The sequence below is a fragment of the Physeter macrocephalus genome, chromosome 1 (genome assembly GCF_002837175.3).
Source record: "Physeter macrocephalus isolate SW-GA chromosome 1, ASM283717v5, whole genome shotgun sequence".
Taxonomy (NCBI): Eukaryota; Metazoa; Chordata; class Mammalia; order Artiodactyla; family Physeteridae; genus Physeter; species Physeter macrocephalus.
The window spans coordinates 83,396,737-83,422,781 of record NC_041214.2 but is presented as its reverse complement, the minus strand read 5'-3'; the positions used below and the strand labels follow the sequence as shown (position 1 = coordinate 83,422,781).

At 35.7% G+C, this 26,045-nt stretch overlaps 1 protein-coding gene across 4 annotated transcripts in view; it reads right to left on the bottom strand.

The window, feature by feature from the left end:
• Window positions 1-26,045, bottom strand: part of CCDC50 (coiled-coil domain containing 50) — a 66,356-nt gene that overhangs the window by 4,772 nt on the left and 35,539 nt on the right. The window contains exons 5-12 of one of the 4 annotated variants that reach the window (XM_007125981.4): window positions 22,568-22,685; window positions 17,608-18,135; window positions 11,363-11,478; window positions 10,885-10,929; window positions 10,655-10,759; window positions 8,381-8,460; window positions 3,950-4,056; window positions 1,695-2,119 (exon numbers count right to left, since the gene is read on the bottom strand). In XM_007125981.4, coding sequence (XP_007126043.1) covers window positions 2,100-2,119; window positions 3,950-4,056; window positions 8,381-8,460; window positions 10,655-10,759; window positions 10,885-10,929; window positions 11,363-11,478; window positions 17,608-18,135; window positions 22,568-22,685 — 1,119 coding nt within the window. In that variant the 3' untranslated portion in view covers window positions 1,695-2,099. Of the gene's footprint in view, window positions 1-1,694; window positions 2,120-3,949; window positions 4,057-8,380; window positions 8,461-10,654; window positions 10,760-10,884; window positions 10,930-11,362; window positions 11,479-17,607; window positions 18,136-22,567; window positions 22,686-26,045 lie in introns of those variants that run through there. The other 3 variants (XM_028492325.2, XM_007125980.2, XM_028492337.2) reach the window with 3 other exon arrangements.

Here is a 26,045-nt window from a genome sequence, read left to right as displayed (position 1 = left end):
TAACAAATTTTCAATACAGATGCTGAATTTGTGTGTCACAAGGGAAATACCACCTTTGGTCACTCACTAAGACAGCTGAAACACTAACATCCTGGTCATGTGTTAACTGACCTGACATTTTTTTTGAGTAAAATATATCCAGTTAGCATTTTACAATAATAAATATGACTGGATGAAATAATACATGAGAGGCAAGAGAAATGTAGAATTTGAAAAGAAGAACTGATCATTGTATAAGATAGAAAAATAAACATTTATAAAATAAAAATATGGCAAATGTCGCCCATTTGCCTGATTTTCAAGTAAAAATATACTTTTTTTTTTTCTTTAAAGCTACCATAAAAAACTTTTTAAAACATGAAGCAAAATCACAGGGCAGACAAAGAAAAATATAGCATTACTGTAAATCAACAAAACCTAAACTTTGGATATTGAAACCACCCTCTGGAATTTGATTTAAGGCTAGGATCTCCATTTGGTCTGCCCTTGCCTATTTAAATAAAGACCTTTTTCTCATTCATTTCATCCTGGACATTCAAAGTCCTGTTATTCTTCCTTTCCCCAATTTTCCGAAATGACTACATCCTTAAGGGTGTTTCTTTCTAGATTATCATTTTCCCAAAACTTAATTCTTAGATATCTTTTACTTAAGTTCATACAGTCCAAAAACTTTATGAAACTAAAGATCTTTCTCAAAATGAAAAACCCAAATCTGCTCTGAGAAACTAGTCTAAAAAGCTTCCTGAATATTGCCCAACTTTAAGGACTTTCTCAAAAGATAAGGCAAACAGAAGCCAGAAAAGAATGGATTAACAATTTTTCTCAAGTCACCCACAGATTTCTTTCCTAAACAAACACCACATTAAAATGCCAAAAACGTCAGATTCATACAATGAAAAATAACAGGAAGTCAGGCTGAAAGGATATTATTTATATATATATAGCATGACTGATATTTATGTTAACTAACTAGTATGGGAAAAGAGGCATTTCCATGAGGTTTGAAGATGGAAAAAATTCCATATTTCTTGAAGAGGGGTGTAAAGGCCTGGCACAAAAGGAATCCAATGCCCATGTGTCATTAACAAATGTGTAGGACCAAATAGTTGGATGAAGAACCCCTTTATCAACTTCATGCCCAATTAATCTACTTATTGACAGATACACAAAATATTTTTGAGAGGTTGCCAACATATGCTGCTATGATCAATCTTACAGCTAGAGAAACTGATGGCAGCATCATGTATATAAACATCGTTCCAATTCCATTCCCCTCGGCTTTATAAGTAAATGTAAAATAAGAGAAGGGATACAAAATTTTTCATTTTCAGTTTTTCAATTTTCAGTTGATTTTGCACAGACTTTAGTTAAAACTTCACAGAATTAAATTTTTGCTAGTAAATACTAATAAATGGTCCAATGCCCAGAGGCTTCAGAAAGCCTTGCTACTGAGGAGGCAATGGCAGAGATGGTGTTAGTGAACGACATCTAAGCCAATCTTCCCAGGAGGGCGTGTAAGGATACGTAAAACCTCTACAGTCCTGGTAGTCTGTTACATATTTCAACTGTTCCAGGTTTTTGTTTTTTTTTTTTAATATTTTATGGTAGTGATTTTTTTTCTTTCCTTGAATAGTAAAAAAAAGCAAACGTCTCTGTCTTTTAATATATCATACACTAATGAACCAAAAAAAAAGCTATTTCTTATATTCTTTTATTCTGCATTGCATCCAAACATTGTGTTACTTTGATCATTATCTCCACGAAATTCTAATTGCTAAATAAAGCCTATTCCCTAGATATCAATAATCCATACCTAACGAAAATGGCATTTTATAGAGCTCTTAGATACTATATCCCAGGAAGCATATGCAGCATAAAGGTGGCCAATATTCAGAAGCTAGATTTTCTTGTACTGCCCAAGTGATCAGGAATAACCAAAACATTTTAAATGAATGAAAATTATTTATGGTCTAAAAAACACTTGAGGATAAGTCTGAGGAATACAAAATATAGGAGAAAAAAATAAGCATGGAATGCATTCTGTATCATCCAGTAATTTTGCTACAGTGAATCCGTTTTCAAGGCAGATTCCTAGGTTTTTACGGCTTATAATGGAAACCTGGAGAGAGAAGGAAAAAAGAAGAAAAATGATGAAGGAAAAATCTCTGAGATACTTTTTCTCCCTGCTCAGGTAAAATAATTTACCTATATTTATATGCATTTCAAGTGGTTCATATTGTTTGTTTTTGGTTGTAAGAATACAATTGGCTCTCCATATCTGCAGGTTCCCCATCCACCATGGACTGAAAATATTCAGAAAAAAAATTTCCAGAAAGTTCCAAAAAGCAAAACTTGAATTTGCCATATGTTTGCAAGTATTTACAGAGCATTTACACTGTATTACATATTGTAAGTAATCTAGAGATGATTTACAGTTTAGGGGAGGACTCAAGGCAAATGCTATGCCATTTTATACAAGGGTCTTGAGTATCTGAGGATTCTAAGATCCTCGGGGGTCCTGGAGCCAATCTCCTGCAGATACCCAGGTTGTATTTACATTCAGAATCAATGTGTTATTTTAATATTATGTATCAAATGTATGTCAAAGACAGAAAGGCACCTCCTAAAAGTGATGCATGTATATAATTTGAGAAAGAACATCATGAACTTCCTCCAGTTAAACAAGGGATGGTAAAAAGGCCACCAACTGATGAAAATTGTAGTGTATGGGTTGTTTTGATAATATTCAACTAATCTCATCTTTTAAATAATGTTTTTTGTCTTAATGTCAACATTGGATGAATGACAGAATGATAGGGAAGCAGAAGAAGGAGAGCTTTTAAAAAAATACAAATGCCTGGCAAAACCTGCCCCCAGAAATTCTAACTTAATTAGTCTAGAGTGGCACCTGTGCAATGGTATCTTGTAATCACCTCAGAAAAGAAAATTTAAGTAAGTTTGGGAAGGCAATCATTAGATTTGGGAAAGGACAATGAAAACATCACCTAATAAATCTTCAAAAACCGTAAAAAAACCCAAACATCAATTGATAAGACCTAATCTTTGTAAAGTCTGTTGCAATCTGCTTTCATATATTTTACTCATATAATCCTGACCATGTTGATACCATTAAAATCACCTCCATTTTTAGATGAGCAAATTAATATGAGAAACTACATTTTCATCACTCATTTTATGACTGTCATAAAAATACATATAAGGGAACGCATATGGTTAGTAGAGGAACTAGACCCAATTATTCCTTTCATTTTAAAGATCTGGTCCAACTTAGATCTCATATTTTTTCCTCATTTTCTTTGTCCCATTTTTCTTCCATGTGATGTGTTTTGTGTGATGTGCGTATGTATGTGCGTATTTTAATCTAATTAAGAGAATCATGGGCAGATGAGAAACAAGAGCCAAGACAGGAAAAGTCCAGTAGATCTAAGTGGGGGACATAGTCACCCTTTAAGAATCTGACAAAAGCTATGAACGAACTCTCTCTGGACCCTTGAACAATGTGGGGTTTAGGGGTGCTGATTCTCTACACAGTTGAAAATGTATGTATAATTTATAGTTGGCCCTCTGTACACACATCTGCAGACTCAGCCAATATGGATGGTATAGTACTGTTTAATAAATAAATAATATTTATTATTGTAAAAGATCCATGTATAAATGAACCCCTGTGCAGTTCACACCTGTGTTGTTCACGGGTCAATTAACTGTACATAGAAAAGTCCTAAATTCAGCTTAAGGTGTTTGCTCTCTGTTTTTTAATCATTTTTGTTTGTTTTCCAATAAATGAAGACTACTATAATGATCTGCCAAGAGGAAGAATAACTTATTTTTCCACTCTAGTGATCTGTAAGACAGCATCTGGCTTTTCCACCACAGCATGAGGATTATTAAAACGGATCTTAAACCTGACCATATATATTTTTATTACCTTTATGAGAAGACTCTGACTTTGAGAAATGACGTGTGGAATTATGCTGGTTTGTAAAATGAGTGTAATCCAAATCCTCAGCCTCTGTCATGGTAGCTGGTAGTGGCCTGAAAAAAAGTTAGAATTTAAAGAGATACGCTAAGGAGTAATGACAACAATTCCACCTCTCACTGGATCACTTGGTAAAAACATTTTCAGTAGAAATACAAAGCCAGAATATTTTAGAATCCTCATGTTAGTTCCTGGCCAGTTACATGACCTTGGATAAATTATTTAATCTTACTGTTCCTTTGTTCTGATGCACATAATAAAAACAAATATTTTCTGAACACCTAATATGTGTGAGGCATTGTGCTAAGGGCTAGAGAAACAAAGATTAATGTTATCACTGCCATGAATGAGAAGTATACTTTGTTTTGGTAGGTATTACGAAGAAAAAGAGAAAGAAAGGAAAGGATAGAAGGGAAGAAAGTAATTAAGGGAGAGAGGGAGGCAGGTAAGTAGGGAGGACAGAGGGGACGCTGGCCAACATAGAAAATTTAGAGCAAAGTTCCTTAAACCACTAGGTGGCAGAGTAGAACTTAGAGAAGGAAAGGGCAGTAATATCAATACATGTGCAACTTTTCATGTCAAAACAAGACAAACTGTAAAAAAAATTGGGTAATACTCCAAACTTTGTATTATTTTACTTATATAACATAGATTTTTGCAAACATTTGGCACTGATAAAGATAGAACAAAATCTCTCCCTTTTTTTGGTTGTTGTTTCCTAAAGGTGTGCTCAACATTTGCATTAAAGCATGGAACCAGATGAGGTCAAGACCTGTCAAAATACAGCCATGTTGTAGGACCTTCGTGTAATTATATATGCAATATGGAAAGCATAAATATTTTGAAGTTTGGAAAGTTATGGTCTGTTTGGGTATAATAGGTTCTGTCATATAAGAATGAGGACAAGTGTTCAAATTTCTCACCCTGACCCAAGCAGTAGGTATCTCCCTGGGTAGTCAGTGTCTGGAAGAGGTCAGCACCGGATGTAAATTTGTGTATATATTGAGGGCTATGCTATGGGCTCTACAGAGACAATCTCAACTTTCAGGAGGAGTTTGCATGGTAGCTATCACCCACATATTTTAGAGTTAGATTAGGTTAGATCAGGTAAGTGATCTAAGTTCACACAGTTGTTTAGTGGTAGAGACAGGGCTCAAACTCAACTGGACTTCAAAACCAGTGCTCTTAACTACTATACTATGCTCTGCTACATAGGTGTGTATTTTTATCATTAGCATTATCTTCATTCAAGATTATACAAACACACACACACACATACACACAAGCACACATACTCCTTATACTTTCAAATGGTATGTGGCATATGTTTTTATACTTTCATACATTTTTATACACATGATAAATATGAGCATAACAAGTAACGTGGCATTTTTCTTGTTTTTCTTTTTGAACCATTTGTTTACAAATATTAGAAATTAAATAAGTGTTTTCCTTTCATTATTCATGGATATTTATAACATTCGCCTTTAAAAAGTAACATAAGACTTGGCAGGAACAGTTGAGACAAAGCAATCTGACTCCAGAATTAAGAAAGTTAACTAAAGAAGTAACTTAGGCTCAAGAAAACAGGATTGGTAATCAGGGTGGCAGCCTCTATTTTTTACCCTTTTTAATACCCTCATTAGGTGACTGGAAACTGGAGAAACACAAGCCAACTGGTACTGTCAAAAAAACTCTATGTTTATTGCCTCACCATCAACTCATCATCAAGGAAAGGGATGCTAAAGAGTGAAACAAAGTATAGGACACCAAGGAACTCTCTAGGATCCCTCCTATAAGGATAAACAAATCAATCTAGAATGCCCTCAGTTCTCTTGGTGTGCTGTTTTGTTCAATATTTGATTACACGGAGAACAAATCTTGGCTTACTGCTTCCAGGGGTCCTACCAAATTATTTGTTGCACTGGAGACAGTTACTTCAGTTAAGGGTATTCATATTCAAAGTTGGAAAAATCCTGTTAACTAATAGTTTGTTTTACAGTTTTTGATGTATGAGGATTACTTGTTTCCAACTGCTCTTATGAAATGATTTGTATCTTTAAGCTAGTGATAAAGCCAAATATGCTTCAGAATTCACTCAAAATTCATTTTTTCAAGAAGCCCGCCTAGACACCTAGACTAGTTTAAGTGTCTCCTTCTGCTCTGCTAACAACCTGTATTTTTCATCCTTAGCATTTAACACAATCATAATAGTTATTTGTATAATTATCTGTTGAGATTATAAATTTCATAAGAGCAGGAAACAACTTTTTTTGACTGCTGTTTACTTTAGTTCTGGACAATTTATTAGGGTGCTCAATAAATACTTGATAAATGAGTAAAGGGAGACAAACATATTTCATATTCATAAGAATACTGTAGGAACTAAATGAGATTTATAAAATCCTTAAGTTTTTCTAAGGAAAAAATGAAAAACTAAAATACCAAGTAGTATTATTAATATACAATCCTATAGTTAAAACAATTTGGAACTTGGGTTGAAACTTCTTCCAATTACAAAGAATTGGAATTAACTCAGATTGCCAACTGGTTCTCTATTTTTTTAGACTAGAAATCTTATAATAGACAATGAAAATGACTTTTAACCATGACTGTTACACTGAAGTAAACGTCTTGAACTATTAAGCTCCATGTTTCTCAATCCCTGAAACCATCTCTTTCTGTACAAATGGATAACTCAACCTCCATCATGATTAAATGTGAAAGAGGAAACCACAGACTCTAACCAGAAAGCATACATTCTGATATTAATTGTATAAGATACCTATAATAAGATAATAGGCTTTAAGTTTTAACTATGAAAATATAGGTTTCATAAAATCCTTATTCATTTTTGTTTTGCCATATATATAGTCTTTCTGCAAAAGCTATTTAAAGACAAACATTCCTCTTAATTCAAAAAAGACTTCAGTTCTACTAGTCATAGGCCACTTTTCACTCATTTACAATAGCCATTTTTAACACAGGATCATTTGATTATTCATAATCAAATACATCAAATATTTTAAAGAGTACCTATTACATTCCAGAAACTTGTTTTCAACTTTAATAAATCCTTTAAATAGACATTCCAGGCTGTTCTATCATATGCTGTCAAAGTTATTGGTGTTCTAAAAAGCCCAAGGACTTCGAAGACTGCAAAATTACTAACTCTAAAGATGATTTTAATTACCTTTATTAAAAAAAGCATAATATGCCACACCTATTTACCTACTGAGAACAGTTTAGTTACTTCTTATTTTACTTGGCTGTTGCAGGGATGTAAATAAAGCTGAAGTATGTAGTTCTAAAATTTGCTTTAAAAGGCATTTGGCATGTGCATAACTAAAAGCTGGAAGAGGAACCAATTTTATACAATTAGACAAACTACACTACTGTTGCCCTAAAAGCTTTACAACCTGATATAATTTTCTGAAACATATTTATCTTCTGAAAGCCCATGGATTTAAAAGTAGAGTATGGCATTGTAAGGACCCTATATTCTCTTTAAGGAAACAAGTCTAGTAGTTTAAGTGTGAGCAATGAGTGGCAACAACAGTGTATATTTTTCAGTGTGATAAAACTTTTGTTTTAATAATTAATGAATATATTATTAATAATCAGGACCAAAATACAAAGTTTCAATAACTTAGAGTTTTCAAAATATTAGATTTAGTGTTACTTTTGTCTTTTTCTATTTAATGTTCTCTCTTCCTCTTCCAATCAATTTCCCTTTGAAAAGCAACAGAAAGAAATAAAGAAAAAATAAAGGTTGCTTCCCCAGAGACTTAAATGGTGAGAATCTGCAGTGGAAAAACAGCAGACACTCCATAACCATGACCCAAGACTGCCTGAGAGAAGTCGGAAAGTATACATAGCATAGCCCCAGCTATTTGATCTAGTGGGATTTAGAACAATCTGCAATGACTCAAATGAGTATTTGCCTAGGACGTTGAGACTCACATAGAAATGAATTTAGGTGTATGTAAATGTCATGCACACACTAATGTGACCATGAAACTCAGTACAAATTTAAAACCTGAGATTTTACTTAGGAAAATGGTTAATCTCATCCCTTCCTAGCTAAGGGCAGTCAATTCAGTGACTCCAGAGACAAGAACTTGGTCCTAACCAAAAGTACATCTTTCCTTCTTTTCCCCAGCTTCTGTAAAATTCTCCATCTTCCTGATTTGACTTGTTCAACCCCATTTAAAACTGAAAACAAAGCTTGAAAATAACCCTGCAAGACTTGATACCACCTTATAACTGCAGATTTCTGGATCTCCTTTCCAAGGAACAAACACTCTTTTCAGGCAGCCAACATCTCCTTGTTCACCCCAAGATCAAGTTCCTCACTCCCCTTTTCAGGTGTCATCTTACCGTGCTGGCCTGTCACTCTTAGAATGGTGAGGTTCATCACTCTCTTTTGACTTTGAGTGTGCTGATTTAGCTGTCTTGGGCTACAGGGAAAAAAAAGAAAAGAAAAACACATACACATACAGAAAACAGCAAACAAACAGAGAAAGATCAGATTTATTAATTATCTAAATGATGTGAAACTCTCCTTTAGTAATTTCAGGTTACTTACATCCAGTTGAGCAACTTAAAATATTTTTAAATACAGCCACTCAGAGACAAAAAAACATCTAATCATGAAAGTGTGTTGCAGGTTTTCAGTACAGACAGATGAGTGGGCTAAACACACACAAACACGATCCCCCATAGAGATGAGCTTGGCCACCCGTTATTAACAAAACAGCTGCACAGCAGCTGATGAGAACTATAACTGATCAGGACCCTATCATGCCTTCCAGGGACAGACCCCCTCTCCCATATTCTCTGCCTTAGCTCCTCTCTGAAGTACCTAGGTAATAGTATCTGGTGCACATTTCCTGAGTGGTTTTACAGATGTGAAAACCCCCACCAAATGGAAGATGTTAACTACTTGATGACCATGAGCACACAAGCCCCCAGGCCTTCTAAAAATGCTTTCCTGAAACCCACCGGGGAGTTCGGGCTTTGCGAATTCTAGCGGTCCCAGACTACTAGTACGGAGCTTTACAGTAAACGCTGCACTTTCCTTCCCCACAACCCGATGTCAGTAGAGTGGCTTTACTGCACATGGGTGAGCGGACCCCAGTTTGGTTCAGTAACAGAACTGGCGGACTCCCAGAGTCTGTGGAATCTAGCTTCATGCTCTTAAGCTTATTTCTGAACATGTGACTTAGGGATGCTAATTTTCAAGCTCAGAAACTAAGGCATATTCATGCCAACTTTTCCAGGGGAGAAACAATTCCAGCACCAGTTACAGAATCTAGAAATGACAGAAGTCCTGATACTGCTAGAAATGTGGTCTACCCCCTCTTCCTTTCCTGATGTGCAATCTTTAAAAATACCTACTCCCTCACAGTTAACAAAGAACCTGAGTAACTCCTGGTCAACTACTTATGGCTTAATTTACATAACAGAAGCATTTGGGAACCCTTCTACCAAAATGAAATATGTCTGTTAGGAAAAATCCTGAATTACTAAGAGAGTACAGGAGGGAGATAAATTAAATAATCAACATGCAAATAATATTTTCATCTGCTTTCAGACTCACAACTAGGTAACTGAGCAACAGGCAATAGCAGAGCGATACTGTTATCATGCTTTCTCTGTCTCTGTTTTCCTCAAAACATGCTGAGACTGTGACAGGATCAGAGACCCAAGGGAGGATTTTGTTTGAGGGAGGAAGGGAAGGGGGGAGGGGAAGAACAGTGCTAAACATCAACCATATCATGGACACACACCCTGGCTCCATCCTTCCAGCATAGTACAAACTCCCTCCCTAAAAGCCTTTACCATATGAATTCTCACCCCTGCTCCTTTGTTGTTTTTCCATTTTGCATTTTTCAGCCAGCTTGACCTTATATTTGTTAGCTGTCTATAGTTTGTCTTCCTCTCTACATTACACATTATTCTGGGGAAAATCTATCTTTGCCTTTCCCTGTAAGTCCAGAGTGGTCCTTTGCACACAGTAGCTAATGAGTAAGATCTGTTCAACTAAACTTGCAATCACCATATACAACAATTAGATTACAGGAGAATGAACAGCACTCACTGACTATTTTGTCTACTATTTCTGATTAATGAGGGGATGCTTACAGTTCAAGCTCATGCTAGAGGGTTTCATAAGCAATGATTGCTGGTGATAAGAATGGTCGTCAGTCTGCCATGGGTCAAGTGATGTCAGAGGAAACAGAGACAGCTGGCACATGATCAAGGAGGAAGGGCAGTATATGCAAACACGGAAAGTTGAGAGAAGAAGAGAAGGGCACTGTGGAAATTTAAGAGCAAGTGAAAACACTACATTCTCCTGTAAGGCAAGCATAGTAAAACTAAGATTGCTCATGGCCAGAGGCACCTACCTGCATCTCAGTTGGTCTTGAAATGAAGGAAATGAGTTTTTCAACCTTAGCAGTAACTTTTTACGTAGTTACTTTGAAGAATTCAATATGATTTTTCATGGTGAATCAACTTTTACAAGTCAGATTCACATATTCGATACAGATAGTCTGTATACCCTAAATATATTCGTGAGCTTACCCTAAAAGGACTCCCCATTTCAGTTCTAATTGTATTTCTAATTAAAAACAAACAGACAGACCCTACCTTCCACTCGGGGTCATGCTTTCTTTTGTCCAAAGATGATTTCTCCCGTTCCCTGGCTTTCTTGTAAGCTTTCTTTTCTTCAGCCATTAGAAGTCTAGCGATTTCCTAAACAAAATCCAGTCAATATCATTGATTGCAAAGTTGCAGGTAGAAAATTGGGATAAATTGGAATAAAAACTGGGATATTTCCAAAGAATATCAGCTAAACAAATTAACTAACACGAACTCACCTCATCCTGAGCTACCTGAGCTGCTCTTATGTCCACCTGGGTAGCCTATGGTATAGAAAATACAGAAAAGTATAATTTAATTGGAATCTGTGTTGTTCATTAAAAAAAAAAATCTTACATAAAAATAAATTGGTATTTGAAACTAGTGGTGATTAACACCCCTGAAGATGATAATCAGTTGGCATACTTTTGTTAGCCAGAGCAGGGTCTAATTTTTATCAACTTCTACAGTGGATTCTTAGAGAATTATCAGAACTCAATAAAGGAGAGACAGGGATATGGAATTCTGTTGCTAATGCTTACTCAGTGAGTACAACTGGACACGTTATTCCTATTGTCTTGATTTTTCCACCCATGAAAAAGGTATCGGTTTCTTGACAGAGAGAGGACTATAATGCCTATTATATAATGTCAAGATTGATTCAATTCACAGGAAAACCACTAATTCCCCTAAAATTGTGCATTAAAGTTTGCTCACCAAAATTTCTTCTTCTTGCAGTTTTCTGGCAATTTCAGCATCATACCATTCCTGATCCCTGTTGGTCACTCGTGATGGAGTAGAGACTGCTTCTTTCATCACTCTGGGCTTCATTCCTATTGAAAAAACTCAGTGCAGTAAGGCTACTGAGTGTGTTTTCTGAAAAGTTGCAAAATTTATGATAAAGAAATTTTTCTTCAGTATCTAACAGTGACAATACTGCCTCCACTCTAAAATTCAACGTAGGGTGTGCTGGAAATAATTGTTTCCCCTAGGCATGCAAGAGGTGATACAGGTAATCCACACATTTAAAACAAAGTTACCCACCCAAACCTGCTTGGTAAAAACTGCCGTCTCACATAGTTTCTCCAGCAGTAGAAAATCATACAAGGAGCTATAAGTGAGGCTTTTGCAAAACAGGAAGTGAAAAAAGATTAAGTCCCTGAAATAAAAAGAATTTAGAGAAAAGCAAGTTATTTGGAGTTTTAAAGAGACTAAACTGTCAAGGCTGGAGGAGATGAGAGGCTTTCCATCTTTTTACCTCGGCCCTGCACACCTTACTTCAGAGGGAACAGAAAACAGTGTCACCTGGGAGTTATGTGACAGTCCCTATTAACCAATCAGTGGCCCTGCCAAGTGGCTTCTGCTCTTATGGCCTCCAAACCCACTTGCTTTAGAGCTTTCCTATAGCTCTGATCAGCTTAATGTTGCTAAATTTTAGGGAAGATGTAACATAAGTGAAATGTCAGACAGCACAATGACCTTAGAGTTCTATTGTTCTGAGGAGAAAGGAACACGGGGACTGGTAGGGAATTTTGGCTTTTTACTTTGAAATTTTATAAGCAGTATATATTCCTTTTATAACTTTCAATTAAGTGGTAAATGCTAATGGTTATTCTAAAATTGTGGGTATTTCCTTCTTTGTATCCTTTATAAATTACAATTATTCAAAAATGTGACTGTATTACATTCAAAAATAATAAAAAATTTTAATGCAGTGAATAAGATTAACCATCTGGAATAGTGACTTTCATTAAATGGATTACTAAAGGGAGAAAGAAAATTTACTCCTAGTTGCCTATTTCTTTACATTAGAGGTTCTCAATCATGTCTATATATTAGAATCATTCGGAGTACTTTATATACACATGAAAATTTTTGATCGAAACCCCTGAGATTCTAACATAAGTAGCCTGGGTGAGATCTGGCTTTTGTTAGTTTATTTTAAATCTTACCAGTTGATTCTTAATTGCAATTACCATTAGAACTACTAGTTTGGTGTATTATGTCCATCAAATTAACTGTACATGAAAATAATTTTTATCAAAATGCCTCAGCACATGATTCACTTGCTTTAAACAAAAGAGGAAAAAGGAAAGAAAAAAATACAACTAAATTCTGGGCAAATGAAGAGTTTAAATTATCTGGTGAAGCCTCTTTTTGAACTTTAAATCTAGCTTTGTGGTAAATCCAAAAGCCACAGACTCATCTGCCTTTCCCCAAATAAAGACTATTAAACCTGGCTTTCTTACCTTCAGGTCTATTAGCACCTGATTACCCAGAATACAGAATCTACTTCAACTTCACATTATCTCTAGAGCTACTGAATCTTATGCTAAGCTGGGATGGTTTCAATGCAGATTTCTGAGTGGTCTGGGACAGTCAGGAAACAGTGGTATACTCACACCCAAGAGTAGATAAAACTCCTTGAGTTATGATTAGCTTAGTCATAACTAGAAGGGACGATTTCAGGGAAAAATAAGTAAAATTAAATAGGGAAGTTGGCATTGGGAAAAGTCAGTGGACAAGATAGGTTGCTATACCATATGCCCTTCTACAGAAGTGGCACTTCCATGAGCAGCCCAAAGCCTAGCTGAGGACGACAGGGGAGATCACACTTATGCCCTGCTCTTTCAATTTTGCCATCTGGGCAAAGAAGTACAATGGAAATGTGCTCAGATTTCGAGAACTAAACTTTCTCCACTACTATGCCTCCTACTCTACACCACAAAATTAAATGAGAAAATATTTTGTTTTAATACCAATCAAAGATGCTTGGAAAGCATTCAAATGAAATAGTCAAACAAAGAGTCTCATTTGGTTTGAAAGGTGTTAAGACTGTGACCTCTTGGCAGTTAAAAAGAGAATTACACATGGGAATTCCCTGGCGGTCCACTGATTAAGACTCCGCACTTTCACTGCCAAGGGCTCGGGTTCAATCCCTGGTCAGGGAAGTAAGATCCCGCAAGCCACACGGCATGGCCAAGAAAAAAAAAGAGAGAGAGAGAATGACATATAGGTCAATGGAACAAAACAGAGAGCCCAGAAATAAGCCCATGCGTATATGTTCAATTAATTTATGGCAAAGAAGACAAGAACACACAATGGAGAAAGGACAGTCTCTTCAGTAAATAGTGCTGGGAAAACTGGACAGCCACATGCCAAAGAGAGAAATTTGACCACCAACCTATACCATACACAAAAATTAATTCAAAATGGTTTAAAGACTTGAATATAAGACCCAAAACAACAGAACTCCTAGAAGAAAACACAGGCAGTAAGCTTCTTGACACCGGTTTTGGAGATGATTTTTTGGATTTGACACCAAAAGCAAACTCAACAAAAACAAAAATAAGCAAGTGGGACTACAACAAACTAAAAAACTTCTTCACAGCAAAGGAAACCATCAACAAAATAAAAAGGCAACCTAAAGAAAGGGAGAAAATATTCACTAATCACATATCTGATAAGGAGCTAACATCCAAAATATATAAAGAACTCATACAACTCAACAGCAAAAACACAATCTGATTCAAAAAATGGGCAGAGGATCTGAATAGATATTTTTCCAAAGAAGACATACAGATGGCCAACACATAAGAAAAGGTGCTGAACATCACTAATCAACAGGGAAATGCAAATCAAAACCACAGTGAGGTATCACACCTCACACTGGTTAGAATAACTATTATCAAAAAGACAAGAAATATCAAGTGTTGGCAAGGATGTGAAGAAAAGGAAACCCCTGTGCACTGTTGGTGGGAATGTAAATTGGTACAGCCACTATGAAAAACAGTACAAAAGTCCCTCAAAACTTTTTAAAAAGTTAGAACTACCATACAATCCAGTAATTTCACTTCTTGGAATTTATCTGAAGGAAATGAAAACACAAACTCGAAAAGATATATGCACCCTGTGCTTAATGCATTATTATTATTTACAATAGCCAAGAAATGGAAAGAACCTAAGTGTGCATTGATGGATGAATGGATAAAGAAAATGTTAGATACACACACACACACACACACACACACACAGGAATATTATTCAGCCATAAAAAATAATTAAATCTTGCCATTTATGACAACAGGGATGGACCCTGAGGACATCATGGTAGGTGAAATAAGTCAGAAAGAGAAAGGTAAATACTGTACGATTTCACTTATATGTGGAATCTAAAACAAAACAAAAAATCCTGAGCTCAGAGATACAAAGAATAGATTTGTGGTTGCCAGAGTAGGGGTTGGTGGGGTGGGCAAAATGGGTGATAAGAGTCATAAGGTACAAACTTCCAGTTATAAAATAAATAAGTATAAGTCATAGGGATGCAATCAATGTACAGCATGGAGACTATAAGTACTGCATTGCATATCTGAAAGATGCTAAGAGAATAGATCCTAAAAGTTCTCATCACAAGAAAAAAATTTTGTAATTATGTATGATGACAGATGTTAACTAGACTTATTGTGGTGATCATTTTGCAATATATATAAATATACACTTGAAAGTAATATAATGTTATATGTCAACTATACCCCAATAAAAACAAACAGTTATATTTTGAGGTAATATCTCTCTAGGTCAAATATTTAGAGGGAAAAAGAAGAGTTTATTTTAACTCTTGATATATCTTTGGAACTTGCACGTCTCATAAGTAGAAAATTTCTACAGCCTGGAATACTAGATTTCTGGACTGACAGGACTGCCCATTAAATGCAGTATACTCCGTACCAAAGGTGAAAAGAGCTTTTATAAATATGTAATGAGGAACTTCAGATAGTACAGTGTAAGGCTGTCATTACAGAGAACAGAGATGCTCTAAAATGTTATTAAACATAGTTAATTCAAAGAAATTACCAAGATGGCTGCCTTCTTTTTGGAAACCCAAACATAATTTGGAAACTAGCTTTCAAAAAACCAGGTGAACCATACTTTCAAGAGTTCCACGTTCATTTCTTAATCAAATTCTTGCTTATCTTTTTCCGTTCATCATTCTCCAGTCTGAGGACACAAAAACCTCCCTCAATAAACACAAACAAAGCTTACCTTTCAAGAAATTCTGATAAAATAAAACTGTTAAAAGTACTAGTACTCAAGATAAACTTATCCCAAACTATGGAATAAGGTACTCTGATGACACATGGATCCTGAGACCATTCAAGAGTATTTTGTAATAAGCCATTCTGACACTTGGGGAATATCATAGCAGAATGGTGTTTAATGGCTCTGAGAGGTTGGAAGTTGACCGGCAGAAAATTAATAAGCTGTTGTAATTTAATAGCTCAATAGAGATGTTTACCCTCAAAGGTGGTATGGATTTACTGCCCTTTAGAAAATTAACCAATCTTATATTTAATTTAGCAATTTTATTCTGTGTTCCATTTTCAACTGATTATAAAACCATGTCCTGCAGATCAATGCTCTTAGAACTAGCTCTTTGTTGTCCTGCTAATTTCTTCATTATTAAGTTAAATAAAACTCTGGCCTATGCTAACAACTTTAAGAACTGTGCTTTCACAACAGCCACCAGTAATAGACACCAGTATCTAACAATTATATTTTAATGTATCTTCTGACGTAGATTTTATCACTTCCTCCTCTACTGCCCCACAGCTCTTTGTTAAAAGTATATCAAATTTGCAATTGTTTGTCTACATATCCATCTTTTTGGCTTGACTCACGAAACTTCTGAGGCTCAGATCCAAGCATCCATCCCCAAACATAAAGCCTGAGGCAAGAATATTTGTGGCAGACACTCATTTGGCTTGCTGAACTGAATTTTCATTTTCTTTATCACCAAGTCCTTTAAAAACTTAAAGGACTAACATGATAGGAAGAGATAACGTGAAAGGAGGAACCAAAAGGATCAACCTGAACCTGCAGTCTAGAAACCACTTTCCAGACCAGAAGTAGAGGTTGTTTGGGCAACAGTAATGGAAGTAAGTACAGTCACCTCCTTGGTACTTTTTTCCCAATAATCCTCGCATCTCTGTAAAACTTTCAAAAGAGCAAAACAGAACTAGGGAGATGAGTATGGTCTAATTAAAACACCAGACAGTGCAGTACTATGACTTGCAGTGGTACAGCCACACAGAAAACATCACAGCGGCAGTTTCCAGACAAGAATAGAGAGAACCATTACTATGTCAGTGACGGACTTCAGAGTTAGGCCTCATGGATGCCAGAAATTTGAGGCTTAAGACTAATGTTCACCTCGTTCTTATATAAGTACCAAGAACTTACCTCATATTGGCGCTTCAGAACACCAACTGTAGAGTTAGAGTTGAAGATGGTTAAAGCACAGGAAGGAACTCAAGGCAATTGTTTTCAAACTTTAAGTACATAAGAATCACCTCCTGGTCTAAAACAAACCCGAATTGCCATGTTGCACTCCAGAGATGATAACATATGTAAGACCCAGAAATCTGAATTTTTAGGAAATAGCCCAGCTGATTCTGATGAAAACAAACTTGAGGCTCACTATTTGAAAAACGCTATCTTAAGAGATTGCCTATCCCATCTCTCACTTTACAGCTGGGAAAGATGAGGTCAAGAAAATCCAGTACTTCCAGCCCCTCAGGTCTTCTAGTTAGGCAAATACTATGAAGGTGGTGTTACTAAACCTTCTGGGTTCACTGAATCAAAAGTAGAAACTCAAGAGCATTGCTTTGGTATCAGAATCTCTGATATATGGTCTTGGCAAATTAAAAATTGTATCTGGGATGGGTACCTCCACTGCAGTCTGGAGCTGGAAGAATGTTGTAAGGAATGAGTGTATTCCCTTAGAAGGCAGAGATTTGAGATTAAGTGAATACCTTTTTGTAATATTTGGCTCCAGGATTTATTTCCAAGCCAGGAGCACAAACCAGAGAGAAAGGACAGGTTGCTTACGATGCTTATTAAATACATTTGTTTGTATGCATATACACGATACTAGAACTTCCAACGAGGCTGCCGTTTATTACCTGCATCATGGAGTTGGTGCCGTTCCTCACTCTCTGAGAAGGGAGGAGCCCTGGGCCTGTGCTTCCTTTCTCTGTGCTCACCTTGCCCATGGTCGCTTCTATATACAGCTTCCTTGCAGTGAAGCCCCGCTTTCTGTGAGGCCTTGGGAGAAAGTTGGTCTTGGTGCCTGGACTGTTTTTCCCAATTCCGAGTTCGATGGCTATGGTTAGCCTCCCAGTCTTCCGATTCAGTGCTCAGAAATACCTCACCACTGATCTTGGGGAGAGGAGGTCTTCGGAGCCTCTCATGACCAGATCGTTTCCTTTCAGGCTGCTCAGTGTTAATTTGGGGATCGTCCCTCACTTTACCCAAGCTAGAGGACGAAAGAGGTTTCTCTGATGAACAATGCTCTTCTAGTTCTTCCAAGTTCTCCTGTGGATGTTTCGATTTCTCCTTTCTCTGCTTCACAGTCTCTTCCTCACTTTGGAGTCTATAAGACTTTGAGAATCCAGAACCCAACTCCCTTGCCCTCCTTGACCGTGGCTGGTCTGAGCGGAGGTGGAGGAATGTGAAAAATAGAAATGCAAGTTAACTTAATGAGTATGAACTCACTACAGGACAGAGACAGGGCCCAAGTTTAACATATTTTAAAATGAAGAAGATTACTTTTTCAATTTAACAAACTGAAATGAAGGGATGAGCATTTGCTGGAATGGTCCATGCATACATGAAGGATTCTGGGTACATAGCCAGAAAGGTAAAAAACTAAAATGAAAGTAAGTGAAAAAAAAGTAAATCTGAAAGAAGAGCTTGATCATCATTAGCAAAGAGTTAACACATACTTTAATATTTGCCAATAACAAAAACCCTAGTCATTAAATGTTTAATTCTATTTATAAAACCAATTTGGAACTAGTATATGGGGGAAAAGTGAGAGTTGAGGGAGTCTTATAAAACAGAAAAAGAACTAAGCTTTGTGATTCCAGTCAGAGACTTTCAAATATTCTTATTGGAAATAATAATAAATCTTTGTCAGAATATTGCTAATTTCTACTTAGTCCACTAGAGTGATGAGCCACAGATTTTCGTATTTCCCTGTCCTTTCCCCATAGGTGGCAAAGCCAACAATCCCAGCCATGTTACAGTTCAGTGTGGAAGAAGAGGGAGTAAAGGAGAATTTTAAGTGAGTAAATGACCGTATTATCTTTGGATAACTCTGTTCCTAATCTTACTTGAAATTCTTCAGAGGAAAAAAATTAAAAAGAGATGCCATAACAGAATACATAAAAAGGAGTCACTTCCTAAATACATTTCAAAAAACTTTATGATATTGTTTTCTGGGTATAAAAATACAATATGTGCTAAATATACAAGTCCCTAAGTTTAACACAAACTGCAGAAACAGCACACAGATGGGTGCTTTTTTGTCAGGTCTCATTTAAGAACAAACTGAAAACAAAGGAAGTAAATTAACAATGCACATTGCAAGAGCATATTTATTTTAACATTTTCTAAGACTTTTACTTTAATTGCGAAGTAACAAAAAGAAATCCTAATTCTGTGGAAAATTGCTAAGATAGTCAAGATTCCCTATTGGAATTAGTCACTTGCTGAACTGCTTTTGAAACAGCTACCGTAATTGGGTGGGACGTAGAAAAAATAAACGACCATAAATTTCCTTAGTTATTAGGGATTTTGTTTGCTTGTTTTGGGTTTTTTGTTCTTGTTAAAGTGTGTTATTGTTATCTAATGAAGGAACAGAGGTGGGGAGACATGTTAAATGTATCTCTTATGCCATAAGCTTCCACTAAAAACTCCAAATTGTTTCCTCTTGAGCTTTCCAGAAGAAAAGAACATTTGCCTCAGAGATGACATCTAAATTAAAATCTGTCTTCTAAAAAGTCTGTAGAGGTATTTATCTTCATAATTTATGGTAAAACTTATTTTTTACATAAGCAGAAGTGAAACAGAACAATTACTCTCTGTAATAAAATAAAGTATCTACTCTTTTAACCAAACTGTTATTTTAGGAGTATCTTGACAGCTGAGAAAGAATCAATTCACTACTGCTGTGAATTAACATAATACTGACCAGCTATATAAATGATGACCACAACTAGGAGACAATGGTTTAGTGTTAATACCTATGTTCCCACAGAAAACTGCAGGAATGAAGCCTGCCTTTAAGCCCAAAAAAGGTTTCGTTTTCAACATGGATTGGTCAAGTTATGACTGCTTTGTTTTTTATTTTTACTTCTTTCTAAAAAGTTAACAAATATTAGTAGTTTTACTTTAGGGAAGTGTGTTGCAAGAATTAGAACAGAGCTGTCACTATGTTTTCACAGAGTTGACAGGAAAAAAATATTTATTGTGATCACCTGTGATATCTTTAAACCTGGGAAAGAAAAAAAAAAAGACAGGGGTGGAGGAATCTGTTTGAATCCTTTAAAGCCCAGTTCAGTTAAGGATTGAGACTTTTATGTTTCTTGAGACCAAGTTATTTGGCAAATATAATTAACTTCCTTATAGCCAATACATACATAAATTTATATATGTATATACGTATACATATATATACACCCACACATATGTTTGCATATATATATGCATATATATATGTTTGCATATATATATATGCAAACATTTGATTTGTGTGCTTCCATGTTTGTCTTTCAAAATAAAATGATTTTTGTTTAAATAGACAAAATACTATGTAGTACACACATTGCATTAATATATGTATAAATAATAGTACTTTAGAGTTTATAAGTCTTCAGAAAAATTACATTGTTTTATCTTCTCAACATCCATGCGAAGGATTCATTTTTAGAATCTCCATTTTAGAGATGAGAAAAAGGCTTAGAGTGATTACAGTAGATAACTTCCTTAACATTACAATTTTTCTAAGGAATGGATGAAACGTGAATCAAGGTCTAATGACTCCAAAGACCATGACTTAAAGTCTCTAATATGCTTGCAATACAGGTAAGTGGCTTTGAAAAAAAAACATGGATTCATAAATGAATAAGATATACCATTTCAATCGATATAAATCTGACAGATGTTTTGGATAATTTCAGATTTGTAGAAAATCTATAAATGATTATTCTTAAAAGATTAATTTATTAAAGTTTAAGTAAAATGAAAGCTAAAACAACCACTTCTGTAATGATTTGCTGTGATTATTATAAGACAGACAAAAATCATACTGCACGCAAAGAAGTATAATTAAAGAATATCCCTTATGTGTTGGGAAAGGACCACTGCAAAGAACTTAAGGCTGCTTTTTAAATATGAGCTGGACTGCAATATGGTTTCTGTGGAACTCAACTTAGTCTAACTCAAAGGCATATAAATGAAGATCACATGTTCAGCGATATACAGTCTCCCAACAACAACACAACTGAAGAGAAATTCCAACAGTACTTTACAGGCACACGCTCAGAAGGTCACTGTTTTCTCTTACCAATCCCCCCCAACTCCAAAAAAGTAGCATATATGCCATTCTCCATAACTTTACAAAAGCAGTTAAATAGAGATTTGTAAAAATTTTAGGTGTCCCTGAAAATCCATTGAATTCTTAACATAGTCTAGAGAGATGAATCAGTATGTCAGCACTCTGGTCAAAACCACCAGGCTTGAGTCCCAATTCAAGTTAGTATAAGGTTTTAATAGAGGAATGCTAAAATTAGTACTTTAGTGTACTTAATTTACTTACCACCCTAATGTTTTATGCCAGACCACATTTCTAAGATTTTAATTAAAGCTGACGAGTAACTCTTTACCTTCTGACCTCTAGTACAGAAAAATACGGCAATAATTTTTCTTTTTAAATGATGTATCACATTTGTTTAGAAAAACCAGCATAAGGAAAATGGCTATCAAAAAAGAGCTGAGCATTTTACATATGGAAGAACAACACACCAAGCAATAAGTAGAGAATCAGCCTGCTTACTGATTGTGTTATAGAGCTGAGCTCTACTGATTAGGATAGATTTAGAACAATGTGACTGCAAGACTCAAACTATAATAATCCTATCACCTACATATATGTATCTTTCATTCTACTCACCAAAGACAAATACCTACTTACCTTTTACAATGAAATTATAGAAAAGCAATTGACAATTAATTTTCAAGGGACTTGGGGATTACTGACCTTAAAATCTTTACTCTCTAGAAGCTGCTTTTAGATTTTATTTAGCTGGTATCCTAAGTATAGTCTCCAAGCTGAACTACAATAAATACTGACACTAAAAACTATAGGAAATGTCTTTCCTTTGACAGATCTTTAAAAAGGACTGAACAATATTTGTCAATACTCGTTTCCCAACACACTTTTAAGATAAAGAATCACCACCACCACAAGTGCCACCACCACACCATCACCACCACCACCACATTGCAAAAGCAAGCACTAGAGAAGGGATCTCTCTATCTCAGAAATTTTTCTATATGGTAATCAAATAGCAAAGAAAGCATCAAGAGCAAAAAATGAACAGAGTATCTTAAAATTCAATTTTGTCATCAGCAGGCTAACCCATTGGCCTAGGTTTAAAAGATAAGAAGCATGGAAAAAAAGCTTTGGTATCCAGTAACTGATAAATGCTGTACGTCCTTTATTATTTGTGCCACTTTGCTGCTTCAAACAGTACTGCTCAGATTTCCTTGAGAAAGATCAAGCCCAGAGACTCATATGCCACTTTTCCACACCCCAGTTTATGTGCTTAAAATGTAATACAACATTGCAAGTAGCAATAGTGCAAAAGAATGCATGCTTAATTTTGCTAAACTATATTCAAGTTTTAAAAGCCATAAAAATGGCTCTGGTCATCCAACTAAAGAACAGATGAATTTATTAGATAAGATAAAATTCCACCACAGATCCAAAGGGGCTCTAGGGTCACTTTACAGACAAATTTAAAGGGATGTCTTGCAACTGAGTCTAAGGATAGAGTAGGTCATGATGCAAGAACTTACCTCCATCTTCATAATAGTAATTATCACCATAAGCATTGGCTCCAGGGGACTCTGGAAAGTGTTTTTTTCGCTTTTTCTCTTCCTGTAACTCTTTTTCTTGCAAGAGTCGAGCTATGTCCTGCAAATACAAAGAGAAGGGAAATAAATATTACCAGAGAATGAACAAACTCCATAGAGTGACCCTACAGGTCAATGGTTTGACATTCCACTGCCAGGCTTTTGTGGCTCTGCCTCCAGCTAGGCTCTCTAGACTTTCTGATATTAAGCTCTTTCTGTCCAAAAGGGCACAAGATCCAGATGAGAGGGAAAGGTTTTTTTTAATTGAATTTAAATCTAACTTAACATGAAGACATTCAAATGTAATGTTCCTAAAGGTGGTTATAGAACAGAATTTTTAAAATACATATTTATGGGCCCTTTTTCCAAGATGATGATTCACTAAGTCTGAATGAGGAAGAGTACCATAATCTATAAACTTTTATAAACTGTATTTACAATGTAATTTTAAAACTTTTTTAAAAGAATTTTTCAGTTGATTCTGATTTAGCTTTGCATTAGAGGACCACTGTCTTAACTATCAATAAAAAAGAGAAAACAGTCTTCCTCCTGTCTCCCCTCTGCTCTATCTTCAGGCAAGTTTTTAGCAGTTACTGAGTGATGAATAATAACATTCTGACTGCGTCCCCTAAATGATTACCGTCCCCCATGAAAACAAAGGTATATACAAATAACTGCAATACAACTAAATTATAAATGCCTCAAAAAACAGGGTAAAATGTCTATGGGAGCACAAAAGAAGGAATATTATTTCTACTCAAACGGATTAGTTCAAGGCTTTGAATTAATGTTAGGTTTTGAACAAAGAACTGGATTCCAACAGGCAAGGGAAGAACAGAGAACAACATCAGCAAAGTTATAAATATTTTAATGGGCATCAATCTAGGGAACAACAAATAGTCCAATTAGAACACTGGATGTGGGGTGTTACAGAGAAAGGTGAGGCTAAAAAACCAGGCAGAAGCTGGATCATAGGTGCCCCTTACAATATTAAGAAGTCTGGCGTCTGTAATGCAAGGGATGAGGGGTTCCTAAAGGTTTTGAGCTAGAAAGTGACAATGTTCTGAATTTGAAGATTATTTCTATGAAAGGCCCAATAAAATAGCACATAAACTTTATTCATGTACACTTTTTTGGAAAAAAGATCCCTAGCCATCATCAGATTCTTAAAGACCTTACAAATATGGCAACAATACTCACCAATGAAAATGGTAATAACAGCCATAGGTAGTTTGAGGGGCTAACTTCTTTATATTTACAATGAGGAATATAAGATGTGCTCAATGTAAATGGTGCAAATTTTGAGGCAAGAATTAATCACTATTCTTCTTTTTGCAATTTTCTGAATAAGTCAAAGTGAAGAATATACTAAGACTGCAAGGCAAATAAAATTCATCTGAATGACTCAATTTCTCTTATATCAGTGTAGAAATAAGTTGGATACTGAGGCTAGGTAAATTAGCAAACGTTATCCATATACTTGGCTTTTAATGTTCACAAAATAGCCTTGCAAATCTGACTTTATGTTAAGTACATGCCTAAATTCAAACTTATAAATATACTATTAACATATATCCTTTAACTGATTTCTATGCTGGAAACTTCTCATAAGTCTGTAAAATATATACATATATATTTGATAAGTAATCCATGTAAAAGCACTCACAAAATACTGCAGCTCAGAATGAAAGGTAAAGAACACAATCCCACTTAAAACACAAGTATAATTTTCATGCAAAGAAATCTGAATTTCTAATACTTTGATGGAAAAAAATCCCCTAAACCTGAAGAATATGATGATTTTCTTTTTCCCTTCCAGTTCAAGTCAGAGATGCTTTAGAGACACTGGGAGAGAAACATTAACTACTAAAATGGATTTCTTTGGGCCTGAATTCTTTTTTTTTTTTTTTTTTTTTTTGCGGTACGCGGGCCTCTCACTGTTGTGGCCTCTCCCGTTGCGGAGCACAGGCTCCGGACGCGCAGGTTCAGCGGCCATGGCTCACGGGCCCAGCCGCTCCGCGGCATGTGGGATCCTCCCCGCCCGGGCACAAACCCGTGTCCCCTGCATCGGCAGGCGGACTCTCAACCACTGCGCCACCAGGGAAGCCCCGGGCCTGAATTCTTTATCTGTAAAATAAAGAGTCTGAACTACTCAACCTTAAAGTCAAATGTCTTGACACCCTAATGCACCATTTTAATAAATCTGGGAGTGTTACCAGGTGCCATCCCCTGTGCCAGATTCATTCTATTTGATGTCTTGCAGAGCAATATACCAGTCAGTTAGGAGAGAGAGAGGTGTGACAAGATAATTTATTCTCCCCAAAGTAATACCTGTTACAGAATTTCCCAAATCCCTATTTTACTGCAAAAGTAGGAAGAAAATGTAAACACTTCCCTGAGTTGTCATGTTTACTAAGCACCCAAAACTCATTTTCCTAAGTGGTTTGTTTTACTGAAAACAAAAAGTTTCCCTTGATATAACTGAATAAAAATATAAAGGAAAATTACCAGGTCCAACTGCCAGTAGAAATTATTAAACTGTACTCCAGGGACTTTATAATGCTTTGCTTCTATTGAATTTAGTCCTAATTAATACATATTAATGCCTTCTCAATGTGAAAAGCCAAAGATGAACCAAAGAGAAACAAAGGTGATGCCTCTTTTGTACAATGCATTAGCTAATCAAAAGGAGGGCTTTTAACCAAGTAGAATAATAATAATCATAATGTGTCATGCACCTTAGCACCCAAACCTTTTGCTCTTTTAACCTCTCAGCTCTTTTCTCCGTAAGCTTCTTCTGTCTGAGAAGAACAAGAACAGCTAGCTAGACTTGAGGAGGAAAAGGATAAAGGAGGGAAAGGAAAATTGCTGCTATATTATAAACCGTGGTTTAGCCCAAGTCAGTTTTCTTCCCTGCTTTCCAACATCACTGCACAATGGGTTTAGTTAGGTGATTTCAATATAAAAAATTTCCCCTGAAACAAGCTAAAGATGGCAATTATTAGTCACAATGCTTGGATGCAGCTTAGTCACCCTTGACATAAACAACCTCCTTAGTCTTCAGCTTCCTTCCTGTTAAAGGTTAGTCTAGAACAGCATTTCCCAAGCTCTGTTTCTGAGAACACTGGTATCAAAAGTTTCTCCAAAAAAAATAGAAAGCATTCAATAGAAAACATGTATTATATCTAACTCTTTAAACACATTAGCTCATTTTGACACTTTGATAAAAGAAACCTGTTATCTTCCTGTAACCCAGGAATTTCCAAATTTATTTTGTGACAGATGCCTTTTTGTTACATAAAAAAATATAAACCTTATGAAACTAGTGTTCAATAAAACATAACTTGGGGAAAAAATCCAGAAGAACTCAAGTCCTTCTGAAGTCACATTCAATTATTTTTTAATTAATCAGGTAGACTTA